Genomic DNA, 26365 nt, shown 5'->3' with positions numbered 1-26365 from the left:
ATGAGGAGCCAGAGGACTGCCTTCCCGCCAGCAGCCAGTCCTCCTCTGGTGGTCCATTCAGCTTGGACACAGCCAGCAGGCTTCGCCAGCTCAGAACCCCTCCGAGGTGCCTGACCACAGCCAACCAGAAACACCTGCAGGGCTTGATAAACATGCACACCCCTCGCCTAGCCCTAAGCAACCCTGACTCAGAAAGCCAAGGCCAGGGACCTAAGAATTTGCATTTTAACCAGAGTCCAGATGACTCTGATGCAGCGAGCTGGCATTGGGAACCACTCAAGATCATTTTTTGGTCTCCAGTTCCCATAAGCAAGCACACATGAGAAAAGGAGTCTACACCTGGGCGCAATCAGCCATCTGCTTCTGTGTCTAGCCAAAGCTGGGGTCCAGCCTGCCAGCCAGTCCATCACGGCACATGCGACAGTTCTCATAGGAAAGGGAGAGGGAGAGTTTTCTCATTTCCACATCATAGCCCAGGATATTCTGAGGATCATCTCTTTCCGGGGATTTGAGGCTGCTCCAAGCAGCAGGTACAGAGAGGCTCTCTGCACATTACCTCTGGAGTCAGGTGTGTCTCCTGCTGTGCTGGTCACTGTGTTCCCAAAGATGACACGGCCCTCCATCACCTGTTTGTACAGCAGAACCCCCTGGGTGAGGAGGTCATTTGCCTGGAGAATCTCCGCTGGAGAATGAGAGAAAAATCAGAGTCTCCAGGTTTGGCTACCAATAACCACAGTCTTTTTTTCCCCAAAATATATTTCTTTATTGATTACAGAGACAAAGAGGAGAGGGAGAGAGAGATAGCCATATCAGTGATGAGCCTAGCCAGTTTGACTCAATGGGTACAGCATTGGCCTATGAACTGAAGGGTTCCAAGTTCAATTCTGGTCAAGGGCACATGCCCAGGTTGCAGGCTCCATCCCCAGGAGGGGGCGTGCAGGAGGCAGCTGATCAATGATTCTCTTTCATCATTGATGTTTCAATCTCTCTTCCTCCCTGAAATCAATCCTATATAATAAAAGGCTACTATGCAAATCAAATGAACGGTGGAATGACCGGCCACTATGACATGCACTGACGGCCAGGGGCAGACACTCAACACAGGAGCTGCCCCCTGGTGGTTAGTGTGCTCCCCTAGGGGAGCGCTGCTCAGCCAGAAGCCCTGAGCCGGGCTCAAGGCTGGCGAGCGTAGCAGTGTGGCGGGAGCCTCTCCTAAGGATGTCTCCGTGGGGAGCAGGCCTAAGCCGGCAGTTGGACATCCCCCAAGGGCTCCCGGACTGCGAGAGGGCACAGGCTGGGCTGAGGGGACCCTGCCCCCGCCAATGCACAAATTTCGTGCACCGGGCCTCTAGTAAAAATATATAGTTTTTTAAAAAAGAAACATCAGTGATGAGAGAGAATCATTGATCAGCTGCCTCCTGCACACCCCACACTGAGGATGTGTAGGATCAAGCCTGCAACCCAGGCATGTGCCCTAACCAGGAATCAAACCGTGATCTCCTGGTTCATAGGTCCACACTCAACCACTGAGCTATGCCGGCCAGGCTGTAGTCCTTTTTAAGACATTCGACAAGGCAGATGTCCCATGGCTCTGCCAGATGGGGTGTTATCCCTGTCTCTCCTGATCATGTGACCAGGCCCCTCTATCAGATCCAGTCACTTAATCCCTGAACCCCTACATTTCCATTCTCATGACAGAGGAGGAACCAAATTTTTTCACTTTTCTATGCCTGTTCTGTCCAACATGATAGCCAACTGCTGAAATATGACTCCATCAACTAAGGAACTAAAACTTTATTTTAATTAATCTAAAATTAAAACAGAAAGCTGTTTTATCAATGTGAATGCGAATACTAAAAGAATTTTTTGGTACTTTATTCAGTTAGCAAAAAGCTTTTAGGTATGTAGGGAACCAACTGTTACATGAATCTCCCCTTTTAAATCTAAATATAGATCAAGCATTCCTGATGAAAACTTAATGTCCAAATTAAAATGTCCTGAAAGTGTAAAATACACCCAGATTTCAAAAACTACATGAGCCTCTCATGGTCTGGTTTACGTGTAAAAAATCGCTCCCAGGAGAGACAGACAGGAGAGCACAGGGCAAGGGGCCATGGAGGCTAAAGTGCCAGAAGGTTACCTCCCAGAAGGGACCCCCCATTGCTTCCTGCCAACAACCAGACACTGCGGGCCTCTTGAACACCACCTATGAAGTATTCTTGCTCCCCCTGGCCCGACCCAATTGAACCTCAATCTGATGAAACCCCCTGATCCCACTGATAAGGCATCTTAGGAATAGAGACTCATGCTAAACACCAGGAGGGATGCCATCAGAAAACTGAGACCAAAAGAAATTCTGCAAATCAAAGGACAAATTTTTCACGCAAAAAAATAAGGACAGCCCTACTGGTTTGGCTCAGTGGATAGAGCACTGGCCTGCAGAAGACTGAAGGGTCCCGGGTTTGATTCCGGTCAAGGCCACATGCCTGGGTTGTGGGCTCGATCGTCAGTAGGGGTCCAATCAATGATTCTCTCTCATCACTGATGTTTCTATCTCTCTCTCCCTCTCCCTTGATCTCTGAAATCAATAAAAAAAAAAAAATATTTTTAAAAAGGACAGAATGGAGGCTATCCATTAAAAGACAAGAAATATCAACTACCCAGCCAGTGGGGCTCAGTAGACTGAGTGTCATTCCATGCACCAAGAGTCGCCGGATCAATTCCAGGTTGCAGGCTTGATCCCCAGTAGGGAATGTGCAGGAGGCAGCCAACCCATGCTTCTCTCTCACCAATGTCTTTATCTCTTTCTCCCTCTCCCTTCCTCTCTCTCTGAAAACAACATATTTAAAATATATATGTATATATATAGCCCTAACCCAGTGGTTCTCAATCTTCTGGCCCTTTAAATACAGTTCCTCGTGTTGTGACCCAACCATAAAATTATTTTTGTTGCTACTTCATAACTGTAATGTTGCTACTGTTATGAATCGTAATGTAAATATCTGATATGCAGGATGGTCTTAGGCAACCCCTGTGAAAGGGTCGTTCGACCGCCAAAGGGGTCGCGACCCACAGATTGAGAACCGCTGCCCTAACCGGTTTGGCTCGGTGGATAGAGCATCGGCCTGCGGACTGAAAGGTCCCAGGTTTGATTCCGGTCAAGGGCATGTACCTTGGTTGTGGGCACATCCCCAGTTGGGAGTGTGCAGAAGGCAGCTGATCGATGTTTCTCTCTAATTGATGTTTCTGTCTATCCCTCTCCCTTCCTCTCTGTAAAAAATCAATAAAATATATTTTTTAAAAGTAATATATATATATATCTCAACCAATTTCAAAGTATGGTTTTTCTTTTGAGTCTGGTTTAGAACAAACTATTCAAGTACTTAAAGAGGGAAACACTAGAGAACTCTGAACACTGACTGGATATTTAATTACTCTGAAATGTTTGGAATTTGCTTCAAAATAGAATGGGGGGTGAAGAGAAAGAGTGCTACAGAAGAAACAAAATGGAAAGACTGGTCACAAGTTGGTCATTGTCAGTAGAAGAGTACATAGGATTTATTCTACTATTCCCCTTTCTGATGTGTTTGGAGAGTTTCAATAAAAAAAAAAAATTTAAATATGGGTTTGTTTTTTTTATTGATTTTAGAGAGGAAGGGAGTCAGGGATAGAAACATTAATGATGAGAGAAAATCATTGACTGGCTGCCTCCTGCATGCCTCCTACTGAGGACTGAGTCCACAACCCAGACATGTGCTCTTGACCGGAATCTAACCCAGGACCTTTCAGTCTGTAGGCCAATGCTCTATCCACTGAGCCAAACCAGCCAGGGCTAAAATGTTTTGGATTTTTTATTGATTTCAGAGAGGAAGGGAGAGGGAGAGAGAGATAGAAACATCAATGATAAGAGAAAATCACTGATCAGCTACCTCCTACGCACACACCCCCTCCCCCCATGGGATCAAGCCTGCAACCTGGACATGTGCCCTGACCAGGAATCGAACCGTGACCTCCTGGTTCATGAATCGACACTCAAACACTGAGCCACACTGGCAGGGCAAACAAAATGTTGTGGGTTTTTTTTTATTTTCCAGAATGGATTGATTTTTTTTCTTTCTTTCTTTATTCATTAAGGTATTATATATGTGTCCTTATCCCCCTATTGCCCCGCCCCCCCAAAATGTTTTAATACCCATGTTCAGGTACTAAAATTCTCCATTCTCCTGCCCTAGCCCATGTGGCTCAGTTGTTCGGAGCACCATCCTGTACATCAAAAGGTTGCACAGTTCAATTCCTGGTCAGAGCACATACCTAGGTTGCAGGTCCGATCCCCAGTCGGGGGGAGTACATGTAGGAAGGCAATGGAGTGATGTTTCTCACTCATATTGATGTTTCTCCCCCCGCCCCAACACACACACACACTTTCCCTCTCTCTAAAATCAATAAGCATGTCCTTGGGTGAGGATTAAAAAAATTGCTCCACTCTCCCTACAACTAACTCCTTAGATTACCTGTCCAGCCCCTGAAGGCACCCAGTTTGGGGGAACCTCCAACATGACCACTGGCAGCCACTGCTGGGCCTCTGTGGGACGTCCAGTCTTTCTTCAGGCCACCAGCACTATCTACTCTTTCTTCTCTCACCCTCACACCCAATCTACATGGTAAATTTCCTCTTTCCATGCTTTCAGACCAGATGCTGATTTCTTGCTCAAGACTAGATTCTTCTAGAAATCAGTTCTAAGTCAAAACAGGTCATGCCCTTCCTGAGCCCATCACCATAAACCCGAAAGTCCGTTCTGCCTGTTCCTGGCACCCCAGAGGCACAACAGGAGGGCGCACGCCTGCCTGCACCTGGGCTGCTGCCTGTGCCGAGAGAAAGAGAGCCGTTACCTAGTGCGTCGTCATCGTCCACAGTGTCACTCGCCAGCCGGAACAGGGTGGGCCGCAGCTTCTCACACCTCTCATACACAACCTGGGGAACAGAGCTCCACTCACCACACACCCAGGACCCACAGGAAGGCCGGGGTGTGCGTAAGCATGTGCAGAGCCGGGCCCCAGGAGCTCTCCTCCATCAGCCCCAAATTCATGACTGCAGGTTTGAAGTGACAGGGCAGTTAGAGTTTCAGAAACAATCTGAACTACAATTGTATAAGAATTTTTTTAAATAATAATTAAAAAGGTGATAAGACCTTAGGTCAACCCTGGCCGGGCAGCTCAGTTGGTTAGTGTCATCCGAATACACCAAGGTTGCAGGTTCACCACCACCGGTCAGGACACATACAAGAATCAACCAGTGAATATGTAAATAAGTGGAATAACAAATCGGTGTTTCTCACTCTCTCCTCCTTCCTCTCTCCCAAATCCATCAATAATGTTTTTTTAAAGACTTTAGCTCAGAAAGAAACTACAATGTCAGTGTACAACATACTCTTCTTTAAGCTCCCTTCCCCTGCTCCCCCAAGAACAGCTTGCAATGAATGACCCTCCATGGAAGCCCGTGGAGACTTCCCATCCAACTGCTGTCGGGGCCAGTATTCTCTTTAGAGCAACATTCCCATGATTCCCACCACAGGTTCTCCAGAACTAAACCTCACCCCCTCACCCTACACCCAACACCATGTGGGAAAGCTCACCTCCGTCATCGCAGGGAGAGTGCTCCAGACCAGCGGTCGCCAACCTTTTGTACCTCATGGACCACCAGTTGGCAACCGCTGCTCCAGACCACTTCACCGTCCACACACTGCTGAGGAGCACACAGCTTCTGCACACCTCAAGCTCCCTCCCTGCACGGGAGCTCCACTAACACTCCAGCCCTCTCTGGGCGCTGAGGAAATAGCCCATCCAACAGGCGAGTCCGGAAGAGGAAGCAGAAGGAGCCCTTCCTTCAGCTGTGCTCTGGAGTGTGACCTGCCTCCATGGAAGCCCACAATTGCATCTGCTCCTACCTGCTCTAAGTGTTACAGAAGGAACCCCCGGTGGGAAGCACAGTGGTGTGCCAGCAACATCTTAGGTGGCAGGTAAACCTGCCTGGTTCTAGGGTTCAGTATCAGCAAGCCACTGGCCAGTACTTACTTGCTACATTTTCCAACATCAGCTTTATCCATTATCAAGATGAACTTTTGTTTCCAGCTGCGTTTCTCCTACCCCGTAGCTGGTTATTATCTTGGCTGGGGGGAAATTGCGCTATTTTTTTAAAGCATTTTTTAAAAGTATGTTTTTATTGATTTGAGAGCAAGAGGGGAAGGAAGAGGGAGAAATAGAGAAACATCAATTTGGCTGATACCTGCACACCCCAACTGGGGATCGAACCCAAAACCCGGGCATGTGCCTGACGGGGAATAAAATCTCTGACCTTTTGGTACATGGGATGATGGACATCCCACCAAGCCACACCAGCCAGGGCAAAACTGTTCTACTTCAAAGCCCAACATGCCAACCCTCCTGGGGGATTCTGGTACAGCTGAGGCAGGTTAGTAAATACTAGGAAAATTCCCTGGCGTGCGATGAGGAAACTGAGACAAATGGCTGAACAAACGGCCAGCGGGACTGCACAATTAACAGCCAGCTGATAAATGACAAAACCCTGTCCTCCCACACAGAGCCCTAAGAGCAGGTGGTTTAAATCACCACAGTCAGGGATCCAGTTAGATCCAGACTAAAGCAAGATGGAGGAAAAATGGACCAGGAAAGTGGCCCCAGACTCCATGATACGCTCATTTTAATACATCAGCATACTAACTGTCACACCTGGAAATCCAATGACCATTCTGTTGGCCCTCTCCTGGGCCCTCCCCTGTAACTCCCACCTGTAGAAAACAGACACAACCTCCAGACAAAGAACACCAGCTTGCGCTCTTGTTTGAGCACCCCCACACCTCCTTCCTCAGGCACCTCTTTCCTTAGGCGTGTGCTTCTGCTTTCTTTATCCTAAGATCTAAGGGTCCCCACAAGACTTGCAACCAGGAAGCAGTGGGCAGCAGCAGCTCATCCCAGGCTAATCCCTGAACCTGTCTCTAAGGGCCCTTCCTTTGCCTCACTGTCCTAATCTTTAATAAACTTTTGCTTCACCTGCACAAGTCAAGAACCTGGAGGTCGCCTGACACGTGAAAGGGACAGGGCCAGCTCCAGTCACACAACCTCACCATGGGAGATCGGCTTTGGAGTGTCTGCCTGGCTCAAGCCCCCAACCCTTCTGAGTCCAGTCCCCTCCCGCCACAGCCTAAGACCAGCACATTTTCCTCTATAACTCTGCCCAATCCCAGTCACAGCTGATTGACCCAGGCAGAAACATGAGCCACACTGGCCAAGTAGATTTTTCTCTCAGGAATTTGGTGTTGGGAAAGACTAGTTTGCTTCTGCTAGCTTTGTGAAATGGAAGGGCGGGTAGACTATGTGAAGGGTCTGCCCTATGCAGAGAAGTATAAAAAGCCAGAATGCAGAAAGTGATGGAGGGAGCCTGTGAGGGAAGCAGAAAGCAGTGCTCCAGAGAGATTGAGAATGGCTGACTCAGACATTCCCACCATCCCCTGCCTGGCTACACCAAGTGGTGGTGTGTCTTAGGTATGACACCAGAGCATCATCAACAAAAGAAAAACAGAGACAAACTGAACTTCCAAATTAAAAGCTTTTGCCCTGGCCAGCGTGGCTCCGTTGGTTGGGTGTTGTCCTGTGCACTGAAAGGTTGCTGACAGTTCGATTCCCGGTCAGGGCACATGTCTGGGTTGTGGGCTCCATCCCTGATAGGAGGCGTGCAGGAGGCAGTCGATCAATGTCTCACTCTCATATTGATCAATGTTTCTCTTTCCCTTCCTCTCTCTAAAAAGCAGTTTTTTTAAATCTTTAAAAAAAAATTAAAAACTTTTTGCTTCAAACGACAGTCAAGACAGTTAAAAGACAACCCGCAGAGTATATCCAGAATCTATAAAGAATTCTTCATTGTGCCCTAGCTGGGTGGCTCAAGTAGTTGGAGTGTTGCCCTATGTATCAAACGGTTGTGGGTTCGATTCCCAGTCAGGGCACAAGCCTAGTTTATGGGTTTGATCCCTGGTAAGGGTGCGTGCAGGAGGCAATCGACTGATGTTTCTCTCTCTCTAAAAAAATCAATAAAAACATATCCTCTGGTGAGAATAAAATAAAAAAGAATTGTTGATCTTAACGATGGCTGCACAGATGGACACATCAACACTCAGCAAATACACTGTAAAGAGGTGCAATTTCTAGTATGTCAGTTACATTTAGCTACTCCTGAACTGTTCCCTTCCTTTATTTCTTTGCGATCAGAGAAGAGTACCTGCAGGGCCTCCTGGTCTGGCGGAGCCTGTCCCGGCCTGCGATACCTGCTCAGCATTTCCTGCAGCACCTTCACGTGGCTCCGCACTTCCTCCACGGCACTGACTCTCTTGGACACCTTCTCTGACTTCTCTTGCTCCTGTGGGAGAGGGGATGGCAGTGAGGAAGCAGAAGGCCTGGATAAAGCCTGAACAGGGGTGGGAAGGGGCAGTGCACGGGGGAGAGCTCAGGCAAGTCCTGAAATGGACAAAGGGAGTGCTTGCTCGGCGGTGAGGAAAGGCCTCCAAGCCCAGGATTCCTGGGGAAGACAATGCAGCGGGGGCCTGGCGAGCCACTACTTTGTACCACCAGCCTTAACTCTCTGAAAAACAGATTCCCAAACTGGATCTTTCCACACAATACCTGCCACTGGGACAAAACTGGTGTCTGTGAAACACTTTGCGCTCCTGGACAGAAGTAATTAGAAAGCATATAGCATGACCCCTGCTTCCAGTCACCACCTGCAACCTCAGGGAGCCCATGGCTGTTCCCCAGCTCAGAGTAGGGTAATCCCTGCCCCAGAGAGCTGCGCACACACACACACTGTGCAGCCCTGTCCAAGGCTGGTTCTGCAGAATGCGGTAGGAAAACGCCTACCTCCTTGACCAAACTCTTGATCAGCCGATTCGCAGCCTGCAGATCCTCAGGGTGGCTGCTCTTCAGAAGCCTTGTCAGAAGCTGCAGGTGAACAAGAAGCGTAGGCTGAACTACTCCCCGTGGTGTCAAATGGCCAGTGTGTGGCATCAGCAATAGAAGAGCTAACACTGATAGGAGCTTTACATTTCACATGCATTATCTGAGCAAATCTGCGCGATCATGCAGCCATGTAAGTACTACCTCTATCTCCACAGACCACTGGTTTCAGGGCGGTAGGGTGGAGGATGCTAGCCCCCAGAAGACACTTGGCAAAGTCGGGAGACACGCTGGTTGTCACAATTGGGGATGCTACTGGATCTAGTGGGGGAGGCCAGGGATGCTGTAAACATCCTACAGTGCACAGGCAGCCCCAACAAGAAAACTAGCTTGCCCAAAGGTCAATAGTGTCGAGTTGTCCTGGACCATGGACTCTACGATGCGGCAGCCCTTGGCGATCTTGTTTGCTTTATTCCCAATGCCCAGCAGAACACCTGGCACACAGGAGTCACTCAATCTTTGGTGGATGGAGGGCAGAAATGATGAGGCTACTGAGCCCAGAGAGTGTAAGCAGCTCTCTCGGGTTTCTTTCTCAGAAGTCCAAGCCCTAACTCCTCCCTTGCTCCTTCCCCGCTCTGCAGTGTTAGACACCAGCAGAGAGGAGCCAGGGAGCACAGAGCAGCCCTGCTCGTCTGCCTCCAGGATGCCATGCCCCTGAGGATCTGGTCCAGGGAAGGAAGGCACAGCTGGAAGGCCATGGGTACCAGAGAGACACACATATGGCCTGGCGCTCTCCTGGTACTGCACTTACGGGCCTGTGAGGGACCAAGACCAGGAACGACCCAAAGCACCAACACCACTGATGCGCTGGGCAGTGGTTCCCAACCTTCTTTTGGCCACACCCCACCTAAGCATCCCTTAAATCCTGATACTCCCCCGTGGTATATAATTCTAAGTGCACTCCTATTCACGTGGAGGAAGCCTAAACGGCCATTATCTTGGTCTAAACAAGCTTCCAAAGAACATGGCACCCAAGAAAGAGAAAAATAAAAGAACGAAAGGACAGTTGAAATACTGAGGAAGAGATCACTAAGAAATTGTTTAAAAAAAAATGAAGTAATATGAAAAAATAGCAAATAAAGTTTCAAAACATGTAATAGAGAACTGATGCATAAATGTCACAATATGTATTTATATACTGCATATGAGGACCCTAGAACCATAAGAAGTGCACAATTTCACTGTTAATAACTCATTCTCGAATTGCCCCCTTAAAAATCAAATTACCCCCCTGTGCGGCATGTGCCACCACTGGGAACCACTGCTCTAGGGTAACCCAGGGTCCTGGCCTGGGTTTTGACCACCTCCTTCCCCTTACTGATGTCTGAAGATTCTTGGAGGCAGTAGAAGGAAAATGGGTAGGTCTTTTGCGTCTTGGCCACCGACATGCCATCCAGACTGAAGAAGACCCGGAAACTTCGGGGCCACATGAGCCACGGCCACGGCCGCATTGGCAAGCACAGGAAGCACAGGGGGGCCGAGGTAATGCTGGCAGCTTGCATCGTCACAGGATCAACTTCGACAAATATCACCCAGGCTACTTTGGGAAAGTGGGTATGAGACATTACAACTTAAAGGGGAACCAGAGCTTCTGCCCAACTGTCAGCCTCGATAAACTGTGGGCCCTGGTCAGTGAGCAGACACAGGGAAATGCTGTCAAGAGCAAGACTGGAGCTGCTCCTTCACTGATGTGGTGCGATCGGCTACTACAAAGTTCTGGGGAAGGGAAAGCTCCAAAGCAGCCTGTCATCGTGAAGGCCCAGTTCTTCAGCAGAAGAGCTGAGGAGAAGATGAAGGGTGTTGGTGGGGCCTGTGTCCTGGTGGCTTGAAGCTACATGGAAGGAAGTTCATTAAAATGTCCACAAGTTTAAAAAAAAGGGGGGGGGGGGCAGGGGAGGAAAATGGCAGGCTTACTGGCACTAAAAAGACCTAAGTCAACATACGACGGGTTATTTCCATATGACTGACCATCTGCACCACAGAAAACACCCAACCCTTATGCTACCTCACTCGTAAAAACCTGCTCCAGAGAGAACTCACATCAGGGCCGACCAAGTCAGAGCAGAACCTTGCCATGTTCTCCCACACTTTGGTTCAGGGCTCAGAAGACATTTCAGGGGACATTTGAAGGGAGCCACTACAAGAAGGGGTCTAATCAGATTCCAGGTAGGCCACCAAGGTCAGAGAAGAGCTCCTTACCTTTGACTTTTCTTCATCAGCATCAAAGATGGAGCTCCTGGGCCAGGGAGAAGGTGGGGGCAAGATTTTATCCACTGGTAGTTTAGGGTCTTGCTTTATGATTCCTGAAACATGCAATTCATGAAGTGAAGATACTGATACGGGTACCCACTGACTTCATCAGGATCCCATATAAACCCCGGTTCCTGATGCCCAGACAGGCAACATCGTCAACGGCCTTCAAAGATACATCCAGGGTATAATCTGCATCCTCCCTCCAGAGAACCGAAGGAACCAGCACCAAGACATCAGGGCCAACCAAGTCAGAGCAGAACCAGAGCCTATGGTTAGCAGCTTACAGAGTCTATGCTATAAAAATACTGATCATTTTATTCAGGTACATACCTCCCAGGGCCCAAAAGCTACAGCAGGATCCCTGACACTCCTAAAGTCATTGAGTGCATGTGACGGGAAAATAGTCCATCCCAAACCCAGGTCCTTCCTCTGCAGAGCCCAGGGTACGGGAGGATGGATTCCCAGTGCCACACAGGACACAGCATACAAACTCACAGAGAATACAGAAGCTCGGGGTAACAGGCTGTCCTCCTCCCCGGGTGTCAGTGTCGGGGTCTCTATCTCCGAGACCAGGGACACAATGCCTGTCTCAGACTGAGGCCTAGTCAGAGCAGAGATGACGACACTAACAAGCAACAATGGTCTACCTCCTGCCAGGAAAGGCAAGGGCGCAAGACCGTCTCTGAGGCACTGAGGACGACCTCAGCTAAGAGCAGCAGACACTGAGAAAAGCTCTAGCAAACCAGCCCATACCCTCACCACAAGCTAACCCTGGAGGAAGCTGAAGTCTGCTACAGTGAGGACAACCCCAGCAACAACAATCTCAAACCAGCTAGCTCCTGCCACCAGCAGGAGAGGTTTGCCCACTGCTAGACAGTGAAAATTACTGGTCTCGGTTTCCACTGTCCAGCTTTCACCCACAAAGCACAAAGCACTCAAAACAGCAAAAAGGAACAAGTGCTGTGAAAAAGGGAACACAGCGCAAATAATGGAAATCAGACCTTGTTTCTTCAGCATCTGATAAGCATCTCGGATCTTAATGTCTTCTGGAAACCAGACTGTCCAGCTGAAGAGGATTTCAATGACTCTTCCTTTAACCTTTTCTGTGGTCCAGGACCCTAGGTACTGAAAGCAATCAGGAAGGAGAATTACAGAGCTGGCGGAGATGCTGCTAATGCCGGAGCAGATAACTGCCCCAGGTTGAGAGCTGAAGCTCAGCCAGAAGTCAAATCACCTGGGACAAGGAGCTAAAATTAAAACCCACCATATATTGGCCTGGGTTAGAGCCACTGGAGACACGCATTGTTTGACTGGGGCAGGTGAGGAATAATAAAGAATATGTTTGGTCTTTGTCTCCAGTTCTGGCACAGAGTTTCAAAAACCCTTGGAAGTTTTTGAGTGATAGGAATCTTTGTTACTCACAACGAGCCCCCTTGGACCAGACCTGAGTTTACGCTAACCTCAGGGTGGGAATTCATTTCAAGGGAGGGGCTGACTATGCCACAAGGCCAACCATGTGACCAGAGGGTTGGAACTTTCAGCCTCATTTGACCCCAAGAGGGGAGAGGGGCTGGAGAGTGAGTCCAATCACCCAGCCAATAATTTAATCCATTGTGCCTTCATACGAGAACTCTGGGTAAAGCTGAAACAAGGCCCACCAAGCTCCCTGACTGAACACATTGATGTGCTGAAGGGTGGTGGGCTGGGCGCCATAAGAAAAGGCACACAAGCTCTTGCTCCTCCCCCCCCCAAGACCCTGGCCATGTATCCCCTCCATTTGTCTCCTTTATAACCACAGTAAGTACAGTGCTTTCCTGTAGTGAATATGGAACCTTGTGGAGGTGGTCTGGGAAGTCCAACTCTGTAGTTGGTCAGGCAGAAGAACAGACTCATGGCTGGTGTCTAAATTAGGCATCATCTAAGTATCATGAAGTCCTGATCACGTAGGTTCTGCACTAACTCTGGGTAGTGTCAGAACTGAACTGAATTAAACTGCAGGACACACAGTTGGTATCAGAGAAGTGTTGCTGGAAAGCAGCAAAGAAAGGCTCCATCTGTGTCAGTTACCTGAGAATGCAGAGCTGAGACAGGTGCCAGGGGGAAAGGTGCAGAGGACAAGGCAAGAAGTGGTATGAAACTTAAAGCCACATCTAGCATCCCTTGCTGTCTACCAGGAAACCTGTGCTCCCCATCTAGGCCACCCATCCACAAGGCCATTGGGCAACACACACACACACACACACACACACACACACACACACTCTCTCTAGAGGCCCAGTGCATGAAATTTATGCACTTGGGGGGGGTACAGTCTGGGAGCCCACGGGGAGCGGGCCTAAGCTGGTAGTCAGACATTGTCAGCGCTGCCGCAGAGGCGCGAGAGGCTCCCACCACCGCAGCTGCGCTCGCCAGCCATGAGCCCAGCTTCTGGCTGAGTGGTGCTCCCCCTGTGGGAGTGAATTGACCACCAGGGAGGCAGTTCCTGCGTTAAGCGTCTGCCCCCTGGTGGTCAGTGTGCATCATAGCGACCGGTCGTTCCGCTGTTCGGCTGATTTGCATATTAGCCTTTTATTACATAGGATTTTTATTGATTTTAGAAAGAGAAGAAGGAAGAGGAAGAGAGAGAAACATTAATTGGTTGCCTTCCCCAATCTAGACCAAACCTGCAACCTATGTGTCCTGACCAAGAATCAGACTGGCAACCTTTCAGTGCACATGATAACACTCAACCAACTGAGCCCCTCAGGCTGGGCCAAAAGGCCATTTTTAAAGGGAGAATAATTTAAAGATGCTAACAATGGAGGGCAGGGATCAGCAAAGTCATCCTAGTCCTTGGAGAAGAGAGCTTTGCCATCTAGGGCCTCCTCTCTCAGCTCCTTCACAAACCTGAGACAGGCCGTACACAGGAGGGGGCAAGAGTTTGAAGGCTGGGCCAGGTGCAGTACAGTAAGCAGGGCCAAGACCATGGCACTCACCTTTGGGGACAGCACTTTGATCAGCTCATTCAGGAAGCGGAACTTGGCCACCTCGTTGTGGAACTTCTCTCCACAGTGGTTCACACACGTCTCCAGCACCTGCACAGACACGGGATTCCCATGAGAATGGGAAAACCTCTGGCTCCAGGCTCGCCTGAAATCTGATGAGCACTTGCTGGAACCAGAGCTAGTTTTAACTCGGGACAATGAGGACACTGAAGTTTGGGGGAAAGGGTAACATTTTCAAATTTTTTTAAAAAAGCACCTATTTGATCTTGCTATATCTAACATGTTTGTGCCCAGAAAACAGCTCAGTGGTGTGTGTACTCTGAAGTCACCCCACCTTTAAGGAGATCCTTTGGGCAGGTGACTCCCTCCAGCTCAGAGGCCACATCCAGTATGTAAGGCCCATGAATTGCTGAGCCACATGTCCCCTGCTGGCATGCAAGTGGGGCCTACACACATTTTCTTTGGTCCACACTACAGTTAAACATGTCAGGTTAGTCACCAACATAAAAAAAATTCAGAGAATTCACGCCTGGCTGGCATAGCTCAGCAGTTGAACATCAAACCAGGAACCAAGAGGCCACCAGTCAGGGCACATGCCCAGGCTCAATCCCCACAGGTGTGCAGGCGGCAGCTGACTGATGATGTTTCTCTCATCAATGATTCTATCTCTATCCCTCTCCCTTCCTCTCTCTCTAAAAAAATCAATGAAATATATATTTTTTAATTCAGAGAATTCATACAAAAATCTGGACTTCCGGTTTCTCTTTAAAGACAAGAAATTCTAACAACAACGGGCCCAAACTCATGGCTGGCAATACCAGCTGGTGCCACACTGCAGCCATCCTTCCCTGGCTGGACAAGCGCTCTCCAGGATTTTGGTCCTCACCCAGTGGCTCACTCACTACGTCACCAGTCTGGCCCTGTGGGCACTTAACTTACCAGCCCTGGTCTATGAAGAGCTAAGGAAATAAAACCTTTCTTTCCTTCTCCCAAAGCAAGCTCGGCGCTGCTCTCTAGAAGCAGACGTAGGACGGGCGACCAGAGCCCAGCCTCCGTGGCCAGCGAAGGTGAACCTCTCAGGCTCCCCACCACTCCAAAATGGGGCTGGGGCCCAGCTCCCTCTGGCTCAGGACAGGAGAACGGAGGCTAAGGGCCAAGCTTACCGTTAAGGCATAAAGAGCTTCTTTCTCTTGTGGAGACTGGATCTTATGAGCCAGCAGCCAGGGCGCATGGGTTGGGCTACGGGAAAACAAAGACACCTGGGCTCTGGGCGGACAGTCTGGCAAGTGCGCTCCATGAAGTCTCCTCCCTCCAGGAGTTTGGTCCCACAACAGAGGTGGAATGTGACTGGCACACGGCCCATGCACAAGCCTCTGAAGGAGGCCAACCCCACCTTCCCTTCCCACAACTACTGCTGTCCAGACACACCACCCTCCCCAACTCATGCACCCCAAAGCTCCGAGCAGAGCAGTCAGGACCAGGCCTACGGGTAGCCAGGTCATGAGCAACATAGACCCTGTTTGTTGTCTGATAAACACTAGAGTAGACATTGCGATCAAACTTTTAGCCCATTTCCAAATTCTGCATAGTCAGCAATATGCAGAATAAACATCTGATTCTTCAGTTCCTGTCCAGATGCTTTGGAAAAAAAATTCAACACAATCTTGCCCTTTTCTTGCCTCTTCTAAAGAAAGGTTACATTTAAATTATGGAGAGCACATGAGCTCTTTCACGCTGCTACCTTCTACCCGTATGTAGCATCCAGTTCTCCTGAGTATGACTACTTCATAATGCTATTTTAAAAATAATTGCCAGTTACAAACTGACTATTCGTTTGTTTGTTTTTAAAAAACCACATGAATTTGCTATCTCTAAAAAAAAATGATGTTCTCAGTAGACTGTGGAGGGGAAAAAGAAAGAAAGGCTATTAAAATAGCCCCAAGACCAACGGCATGCACTTAATCCAAGGACCCCGTGGTCCAGCGTGAAGGTCACCTTACCCATTGGGATCAGTGTTCACCTGGTCACAGAAGTTCTGGATAGCTGACCAATCCTGTTCTGGCATGCTGGGGTCTGTGGCTTTATCTGTCAAGTAAATAAAAGATAAAATTACAGAAAGCATAATAAAAAGAAACGTACACCTCTTCCCCTAAAATAAATATGACAGCCAAGAGCTATGACATCACACCTCTAGGGGATCAGACCTCTAGGCGACAGCCGAGACAGGCCCATCCCTGTGCTGTCCCCACCACAAGCAGTGGCTGGCACATGACACGGCCTCAGTGAACATTTGCTGACTGAATGAACAAGCACATTAGTTGTCAAGCTATAGCCCTGAAAGGGGCTCCATTGCCAGTGCAGGGAGCAGGACTCCCTTGCCATGAGGGTGGCAGGGGCCAGCACCTGGAGGCTATTTGTAAGTTTCTTAGCTTTGTGACAGGAGGACAGAATACACTGAGGCTCTAGGTGGCTCCACTTGGTCATCTCACCATCTCCTCAAAAGCTAAGCCTCGGCTTATTGAAGTCCTCCCTGACCATCCTATGTAAGAAGCTTCTCCGTGTGTTGGCAGCTTGTCAATCTGACCTGAAGATATCTCCTCGCCTTCCCTCCTCATAATGCTGTCCCTTTTCACTATCACACACATTCCCAGGGACCCAGATCCAATCATACCAGGGTTCCCCACCTGAATACTCATACTTGGGTGAAATCTGAGGACACTGAACAGTGAAGGCATCAGGGCAGAGCCAGAGGCAGGAGCTACGTGGAGCGGGGCATTATCAGAAGCCTGACATGAGACCACAGTCCACTGAGGGAGGGGTAATTCCCGACCTCCCTGGAACACCCGTTTGTATGCATCCTTCCTGGTGCTGATGGTAGCAGCTTCTTCCTCTCCTCCCTCGAGAAAACCTGTGCTGCAGCCCAAGGACACCCACCCACGTGTCCCCATCCCCAGACTGAGCCAGGTCACATTCTCTCACAAAAGGAGTCGCTGAGACTAGCTTCCCAACACCCCCCTCTCCCCACTGTCTGGCCCATCAAGGCCAACCAGCCTCTCCAATGCATAGCTTACTGGTCCTGACAGAGAAGCTCTTTCAAACCCTGCAAACAGACTAATTCTCAGGGTCAGATTTCTGATGTATTCGGATGTTCTAAAACCATCTGAATTTCCATCTCCTCCCTGAAACCTCCTCCCCTACTATTCCAGCCCCTACTAATTCTCCTCCCTCCTGATTACTCAAGACTCAGCGGCTGACTAGAGTTTACCTCTGCCTGACTGCAGGCACATTCATGTCATGTGGAAGTCATGTGTCTACCCAGCTCAACGGTGAGACTCAAAGGACAGGTAATCACCTATCTTCCCACCCACGGCTTCCACTCTAAGTGAAAAAGGTGACCAAGGAAAGCGAAGGAATCGATTACCAATATCCATATACTCCTCACCTTTTTCCTCGTCAAAGCTCTGAGGTTCCACCTCTCAAAATCCTATCCACTTTTCTGGTCCCAATTCAAATGCCCCTTCTTCATAAACATGCCCTTGATCTATATGAAAGCCCAGCCGGTGTGGCTGAATGGTTGAGTGTTGACTATGAACCAGGTCACAGTTCAACTCCCGGCAAGGACACATGCCTGGGTTGCGGACTCAATCCCTAGCAGGGGGCATGCAGGAGGCAGCCTATCAATGATTCTCTCTCATCATGGATGTTTCTGTCTCTCTCTTACTCTCCCTTCCTCTCTGAAATCAATAAAAAAAATATTTAAAAATTTTAAAAGATGCCCTTGATCTTTTACTCCCACCACAGAAAACAGAAACTGTCTCTTCCTCTCTGAAGGTCCACATTCCACTGCCCCGTTAACTCCATCCCTTATTACATACATGTCCTTGGGCTCTCTGGGAAGTTAGAAAAATAGTACCTTTCTCACGGGATAGTCATGGAATTTAAAGAAAATAGTATCTAGCCCTAGCTGGTTTGGCTCAGTGGATAGAGTGTTGGCCTGCAGACCAGGTCAAGGGCATGTACCTCAGTTGCAGGCTCGAACACTGGCCCTGGTTTGGGCTCATGTGGGAGGCAACCAATTAATGTCTCTCTCACACATCAATGTTTCTCTCTGTGTGTTTCTCCCTCTCCCTTCCACTCTCTATAAAAATCAATGGAAAAATATTCTCAGGTGAGGATTAATAAAAAATAAAAATAAGATAGTGTCTGAAGTGATCAGTGCAGTAGCAAATATTAAGTAATCAATAAAGAATAGCTAATCTTATCATTATTGTAATACACAGCCTCAGCCTTTCCTCTTAAAAATATGTACAACTGCCTTATTACACCTATAGGGAATAAAATTCTTAAAACCAGAAGCCATATATTCCCCACAGAGCTTAGCACAATGCCTTAGCCATAAGTACAAAATAAATTACTCATGAAACAAATTATTTAAAGCAGTTGAGAGGGTTAAGTTGAAACGCAGGCGGATAGGGCAGGGTCCAGGGGAAAACAAAGGCAGGTGGAACATAGGCAGAGGCAGACATGGCAGTTTGAGCAGGCTAATCATAGGAACCAACCAAGCAGAAATAATAAAATGTTTCTGGACTCAAAGTGGGAGGCATGGGAAACCAAGGGAGGGCCTGCATCAAGGTGTACAAACCGGAGAAAGTACAGCATAGGAACAGAGAAAGAACACACAGACACAGGGAGAGTCCAGCACAGGGACAGAGAGGGAACAGAGACACAGGGACAGTCCAGCACAGGGACAGAGAGGGAACAGAGACACAGGGACAGTCCAGCACAGGGACAGAGAGCACATAGACACAGGGACAGTTCAGGTCTGTTGCTGGGCTAGAAGAATTGAGGAATCAATCAGGTGACAACACAGATAGACTAGAGCAGGCTTTTAACAAATATACTAGTGTACCCCTGGACTACAAGGCTTTAGGGGGGAAGCCCATTATTGAGACCCCTCCCTTTCGAGGAGTCTGAATCTGCTTGTAATAAATTTTCCACACTTTAGCTTAAATCTTCTGGTCCATGGAAGACAACCCCAGGAAAAACACCTCAGCTCACCTTTCCAGTCATCACAGTGATTCTCAGAAAACCTGATTAAGGGGGTGTGAAGCATCTAACAAAACCCTACACCATTTAAGCTTCCTGAGGTTTCGGTTCACTACAAGGTCAAGGCTGACACCTCAAAGGCATTCGGCACTCAACACATGAGAACAGCAGGCAGGCCCCAGCCCCTCACTGGCCTCCCAGAGGAGGTCAAAGGACAAGACAGGCACCAGCTTTTCCAGAGAAAGGAGAAGCTTCTGTGAGGCTAAGTCACGTTCCAAACCCTTTCCCAAGGCCAGGCAGCGGGAAGACCTATGAAGTGTGAGTGTTTCTTATTTTATCATGAGATCTCACTCAAGGTTCGTTATAGCCCCAGTAACTGCAACAACAGTCACAGCTGCCGCTTAAAGAGCTGCCTGTGGCCCGGACACCATGCTGAGTGTTTTCCAATCAGGCCTTCCTGCCCTTGTAGCCTCAGAACAGGTGAAATTGGTCCTATTATCTCGCCATTTTAAAGGGTGTCCCAAAATTCACGCAAGAAGTAATTTTGATAGAAAACACAGGTTTATAATTAAAAATTGTAAATGTTTTATTGATTCATAAAGTATACAGTATAGGGTTATGTACGGAATAGCATATCGGGTAAATGGCCTCCACGGCTTTGCTGGCACATACGCACTCTTTTGTTGAAATTTTCCATGACCGTTTTGCATAAACGTGGCTGAATTTCGATGAGGCTCATTTTCATCTTGATGGCTTGGTTAGTTGACAAAATTGTCGCATTTGGGGTTCAGAAAATCCACAAGTGATTGTTGAGAAACAAATGCATCCACAGCGTGTCACTGTTTGGTGTGGATTTTGGGCTGGAGGCATCATCGGACCATTCTTCTTCGAAAATGCGGCTACTGAGGCAATAACAAGAGTGCGTATGTGCCAGCACAGCCGTGGAGGCCATTTACCCGATATGCTATTCCATACATACTGTATACTTTATGAAATATAAAAAATTTACAATTTTTAATTATAAACCTGTGTTTTCTACCAAAATTACTTCTTGCGTGAATTTTGGGACACCCTTTACTAGTGGAGAGGCCCGCCCGTCCACAAAGCTATGAGAGGAGAGACAATAACTGTCCCAGGTCGGCCTGACTCCTGGCACGTTCTTCACAGTAAAGGCTTCAGTTCCTGGATAAAGGCAGGACATCTCTGAGAACTCGTTTCCTTGCCTTTCTTGCCACTAAGTCACCAGCTCCCTAGGCAAGAAGGTCCACATCATTCACCTTCCAGCACTAAAACAGTCACTGGCACAGGTATTTACTACGCGAATGAATGAGTCATCTTTTGCTATGCAGTTTGGCCAGGTGGCTGGACAGACTGCTGACTCCAGGAGACGGCTATTCCAGTTCTGAAATAACTGCGTCTCCCAACACATAACCCCAGCTATTTCAGAAGCCTAGAGCAGCTCCAAAGAACATGACCCCCACAGCACAGAAACTGGGTCCAACTGGGCCAAAGCAACTGCCCAGACCTGCTGATGCCAATCCCCTAATGAGTGGCTCGCTGACGCCAATCCCCGAGAGGGCATAGCTAGTGAGAAACTCACAGAACCCCTTTCCTGTGTCTCAGGACCATCACTGCCCCATCAGGGCACTGAGAACGGCTACCCCTGGCACCAAGGCGGTTTATTTAACTGGCACTTGGGCGGACAAATAATACTACTGTCACAGATTAGCTTAATAAAAGCAAGGTGTGTAGGCATTTCAAGTAGACTACTTGGTAAGAGATATTAAGAAAACTGTTGAGCCCTAGCCAGTTTTGCTCAGTGGATAGAGCGAAGGCCTACGGACTGAAGGGTCCCAGATTCGATTCCGGTCAAGGGCACATGCCTGGGTTGCACACTCGATCGATCGTTAGGGGCATGCAGGAGGCAGCCAATCAAGGATTCTCTCTCATCATTGATGTTTCTCTCTCTCTCTCCCACTCCCTTGCTCTCTGAAATCAATAAAAATATTTTTTAAAAAAAGAAAGAAAGAAAACTGTTGAGGCCTGGCTTGGTGAGGCTCAGTTGGATGAGCATCATCCTGTGTAGTGGGGGCCTCCAGTTTGGCTCCTGGCCAGGGTGCGTGCAGGGATTGGCTGATTAGTATTTCTCTCTCACATCGATGTTTTTCTCTCTCCCCTCCTCTCCCTTCCTCTCTCTCTAAAATAAAAAAAAATAAAAAAGTTAAAATAAAAGAGGAAAGAAAACTGCTTACACTTCTGATTGTGAGTGAAATGACTCATCCTAGAGTGACTAATCCAGAAGAAATACCACCTCCCACCCCCTGCACCCAAACGCCAGGGACATGTCTCTGGCCCTCTGGCCGGCTGGAGCAGCCTGTGTTATACGATAGGGGAGCCCTAAGGAGCATCGGATTCAACCCATCCACAGCAGACACTGCACTGCAAGGGGAGCCATCTGCAGGAGGTGCACTGGCTGCTCCGGCCCAGCAGCCATTCAACAAGCATATGCTAAAGGGTATCCTGTGCTGGGCTCCTCGATAGAGATTGAACTCAGCCCTGGAGAAGCTCCGAGACATAAATAGATTGTAACCCAGACACTCCTAATCCCAAGGGAGGCATACAAGTAGGGCTGGAAAAGACAGGACACACCCCCTGGGAGGAGGTCCAGCTGGAAGGGGCTCACTGAGCACCCGGCTTTAAGCTACTGCCTGCTGGCGGCACGACCAGCTACACGAATCCCAGAGACCCAGAGGGCCTGGTCTGCTTTCAATAGCAGGAGACTGGCAACCACCTAAGATGTCCGCTACTGGGGACTGGTTAGCCAAGCCACAGTACACCCATACATCGGGGTGTCTGGGGCTTTCATTAACAGGAATCCAGAAGTTACACAGTCATGTGAAACACTGACCAAAATCATCCACGCGGGGAAACTCCTGCATGACACAAGTTGCTGTGTGTATTTTTAAAGTGTGAAACTTCTGGTAACAGCTTCCTGATGACCCTTTGGGGAACTACTCCTTCCCTATTCTAGGTGTAATGGTTTGCCTTTCTCCTGTTTTTGGGAATCCTATATGAGCTAGTTTTCTGTCACTCACAACTAGAAAGACTAATGATAACAGTAGCTAACATTGCTATGTGCCAGGCACTACTCCAAGTGTTCACAGGTATTGATTCCTTTGATGCCTATGACCCTAAAAGGCACCTGTTTTGACTCTAGTCCCCTCTTGGAAACTCAGCTGCCCTGCTTGATGAGGAAGGTCTGTCAATGAGCCGAGCTCAGCAGTCCTCAGCAACCTAAGTGACTTCCTTCTCCGTCCAGCCTGCTGCCCTGGCCTTTGCAACCTCCCCACCCTCATCCTCCCACTGCACCCCCTCAGTGCCCCAGCCCAGCCTCCCACAACTCTGGTTTAACTCTAGTTCACCTTCTCTGCTCCTACTGGGTGGAGGTCGGGAGGCAACAGGTGATCCTGCCTCTCCCCGCCAAGGGACATCGGGCAATGTCTGGAGACATTTTTGATCAACTGGGAAAAGGGTGTGTGCTATTGGTATCTAGTGGGTAGAGGCCAGGGATTCCACTAACCAGCTATATGCACAGGACAGGACCGCACAACACAGAATTATAAGGTCCAAAATGTCAACAGCACTGAAATTGAGAAACCGTGTCCCCAAGTGTCCAGGTGGGCTCCCTTCTGTTTCTCTTACCAGCCATTCCCAGACATCCCCACCTTCCTCACACCCCATCAGCGCCTAACACTTTTTTGGGGGGGTGGGAGTGTGGGTTACGGGGTGTTACTGACAAACTTACTTGCATGTGCAATCATCTTTATCTCCTTCCCAGACATTCAGAAAAACAAAAGGTGCCCGTGCTCTGTGTCCCCCTTTCTGCTCTAGCTCTGACCTTTAGCACCTTTAAGCCCCTCTGCAATGGCTTGAATGTGGGACCTTGAATTCAGGAGGGAGAGTTCCCCCAAAGCAGCATCAAGTAGAGAGGGGCTCAGTGATGCCCACCTCCTTTTCAGACCTCCTTTACATCCGAATTCCCTCTGGCTACTGTCTCTCCTCCATTTCACATTCAAACACCATTTAGCCCGGCTGGGTATGGCTCAGTGGTTGAGCGTCCATCCAGGAACCAAAAGGTCACTGGTTTGATTCCCAGTCAGGGCACATACCCGGGGTTATGGGCTTGATCCCCAGAAGGGGGTGTGCAGGAGGCAGCCTATTAATGATGTTTCTCTCACATGATTGATGTTTCTATCTCTCTGCCTCTCCCTTCCTCTCTCTCTAAAAATCAATAAAAACATTTTTTAAAGGGGGGCGGGGGGTGCTGATAGCCAGAGACTACATCTCCCCACAGATTAATTCTGCCTGGCCTGGACTAGATGAACTTCATTTTCGAAGTAGTTGTCAGCTTTTACTATTTATTTATTTAATGTTTTAGTTATTGACTTGAGAGGAAGGGAGGGAGAGGGAGGGTAGGAAAGTGAGAGAGTGCGCAAGGAAGAAAGGAAGAGAGGGAGCGATGGAGAGAAACACTGACTTGTTCCACTTATTTATTCATTCATTGTTGATTCTTATATGTGCCCTGACCAGGGATAAAACCCACAACTTTGGCACAATCGGACGAGGTTCCAACCAACTTAGCAACCTGGCCAGGGTATAGTTATCGGCTTTTAAAAACTCAAAAGATTTCACGTAAAAATGCAGGTTCCAGCCCTATGTGAAAAACTGAAAGCTCTACAACTCTGGGACTAGTCTGCCTAAAACAGCTGGAGCTGAGGAACCACCTTGGGCACTTTCCCTCTCATCTCTTCCACCTGGTCATCGAGATGGTCAACGGGTCCGGTCAGTGGGCCAGCACTTGCTGTCCTCTCACCCAGCCCACTCGAGCTTTCTGCAACTCCAGCCTAAGTCTACTGTTCACCTTTTACTTCCCAGCTCCCACCTGCCCACCCTATGTCTGCTTCTCCTTCTGTCTTCAGGCAGCTTTTCCTATCTGCTTCTCTTTTTTTTCTTTCTTTCTTTTTAGAATATATTTTTATTGATTTCAGAGAGGAAGGGAGAGATAGAAACATCGATGATTAGAGAGAATCACTGACGGGCTGCCTCCTGCACGCCCCGCACTGGGGATGGAGCCTGCATCCCAAGCATGTGCCCTGACTGGGAATTGAACCATGACCTCCTGGTTCATAGGTCAACGCTCAACCACTGAGCCACACTGGCCGGGTCCTATCTGCTTCTTAAATGTTGAGGTTCCCCATGCTCCCTCTGCAAGTCTCTGCCCTTCTTCATGTTCACAGCCTCCCTGGACAAGCTCATGCCAATGAACTGAAGAGTCCCAAGCTGACCTGCAGCTCTGACCTGACCTGGGGCGGACCAACTAACCTAGAGAGGAACTCTCTCACTGCGCCAACATCACAACCCACTGTCTCCTCCTTCCTACACCAGCTCCTCCCGACAGGTGACGGTCTGGAACCAACCAGCTACGGATCCAGAAACCTGGGACCCAGCCCGGATTCCTCCCCGTCTCTGGCCTCCACTCGAATGCCTCCAGGCTGGTTTGTGCCTGCTAACTGTTTCCACTCGAATGCCTCCAGGCTGGTTTGTGCCTGCTAACTGTTTCTACTCTCCGTCCTAAAGCCTCTGTCCCACCTGAGCCCCAAAACACCACCAAAAGAGCCTTAAACACCTCCCCCCCCCCCCCCCAAGTCTCAGGCCATATGGCGGCAGGTGATACTTTGAAGAGGTGTCCTTGATCTCAAACCCTCTGGCCGAAGTCCAACGTCTGCCCCTCAACCCCACATCTCGGGATACATGATAAACTCCCTTCTGCAGCAACAAGCCCCTGGGACAGCTTGTCCCAACGCCCTGCAGCCTGGGCCTCTGGCCGTGCACCCGGCAGTGCCCAGAATGCTCCGGCCGCCTCCTGCCCCAGCTGTGCACTTGTGGTTCCGTCTGAAATGTCGCCTCCATTACCCACTCAAATGCTATATCCACGGAAACAGTCCCGGGGGGGGGGGGAAACAAAAATTCCTACTACCGCACGTCAAACCAACGCGTCCCTCTGCCCATTATAAACAAGGTGATGTTAGAGGCTTGGATCAACCGAAAACTGTCTTTGTGAGCGAGGACCGGTGCGAGGCATCCGTGCGCCGCCCCTAAGAGCCCGATCCCGGCGCACACTCTCCCGGGGGGACGGTCACCCCGGCCCACCCTGGGGTCAAGCTCACGGGAGGCGACACTACCCGCCCGCCGTCCGGCCCCTGCGAACCCCACGCACAGGAGGAGGACCTGGTGACAGGAGAGACGGCAGCAGGACCCCCCTCCCCCAGCCCCCGAAGCGCAGGGGGCCGCGCAGGGGCACGTCCCCGCCTCCAAACGGGGTGAGCGAGGGAGCCGCCGCTCGGGAACCCCCTGCGGGTTCACCACGGCTGAAACCGGCTTCCGTGTCGGCACGGAAGACAGGCCGGACGTCAGGGGCCCGCGAAGGCCTGCCCGGGGCTGGAGACGGGGCTCCGCCCGCAGCCCCGCGGACCCCGCCCGGCAGGCCCCGGAGGAAAGGCCGGGGAGCGGGAGCCAGGCCTCACGTGCGGCGCTGGGCCGCGTCCAGGGCGCCGGCTACTCACTGAGCCACAGCTCCAGCGCCGCCGCCGGCCCCGGGGGCCCCTCGGCCGCCTGGGCGCCCGCCGTCCCCGCCGTCCCCGCCGCCGCCGCCGCCGCCGCCGCCGCCATGGGCCCCGCACCGCGGCTGCGCCCGCGGCCACCCCGCGTCCGGCCGCCGCCGCCTGGCTGGCTGCTCACCCCGACGGGCAGGCGCGGGCCTTACGTCACGGGGCGGGGCGGGGCCTGGGCGGACACGCCCACCGCGGGCCCCGCCTGGCGCGGCCTCGCCGAGGCCCCCACCGCTGGCCCGGGTGGCCCGTCCAGCCCGCCCTGCCGGCCGGCGCCCTCGCATCCCTCAGAGGCTGTCCGGCCAGGCCAGCCCGGACGCACCCGGCACCTCTGGAGGGCAGATAAGGAGTCACTGGCAGCACTTTTATCCAGGAGGGCTTCCCGGAGCGCCT

General features: G+C 50.0%; 1 protein-coding gene and 1 pseudogene across 6 annotated transcripts in view; one reads left to right on the top strand and one right to left on the bottom strand.

The window, feature by feature from the left end:
- The window catches only part of GGA2 (golgi associated, gamma adaptin ear containing, ARF binding protein 2), a 37189-nt gene extending 11119 nt beyond the window's left edge, over positions 1–26070 (bottom strand). For all 6 annotated transcript variants that reach the window (XR_004967570.1, XM_036309499.1, XM_036309500.1 and 3 more), the window contains exons 1-10: positions 25928–26070; positions 16259–16343; positions 15422–15497; positions 14250–14348; positions 12276–12399; positions 11221–11324; positions 8926–9006; positions 8291–8428; positions 4891–4972; positions 557–682 (exon numbers count right to left, since the gene is read on the bottom strand). Coding sequence is in view for 5 of the 6 variants with exons in the window: in XM_036309499.1 (XP_036165392.1) it covers positions 557–682; positions 4891–4972; positions 8291–8428; positions 8926–9006; positions 11221–11324; positions 12276–12399; positions 14250–14348; positions 15422–15497; positions 16259–16343; positions 25928–26033 (1021 nt within the window). In the remaining variant the exon portion in view is untranslated. The remainder of the gene's footprint in view (positions 1–556; positions 683–4890; positions 4973–8290; positions 8429–8925; positions 9007–11220; positions 11325–12275; positions 12400–14249; positions 14349–15421; positions 15498–16258; positions 16344–25927) is intronic.
- On the top strand, positions 10408–10850 carry LOC118656316 (annotated as a pseudogene).
- Positions 26071–26365: the final 295 nt, after the last annotated feature.

Source organism: Myotis myotis, unplaced genomic scaffold (genome assembly GCF_014108235.1).
Source record: "Myotis myotis isolate mMyoMyo1 unplaced genomic scaffold, mMyoMyo1.p scaffold_m19_p_5, whole genome shotgun sequence".
Lineage (NCBI taxonomy): Eukaryota > Metazoa > Chordata > Mammalia > Chiroptera > Vespertilionidae > Myotis > Myotis myotis.
Note: the sequence above shows the minus strand (reverse complement) of the source record. Positions and strands in the feature narration are given on the sequence as shown.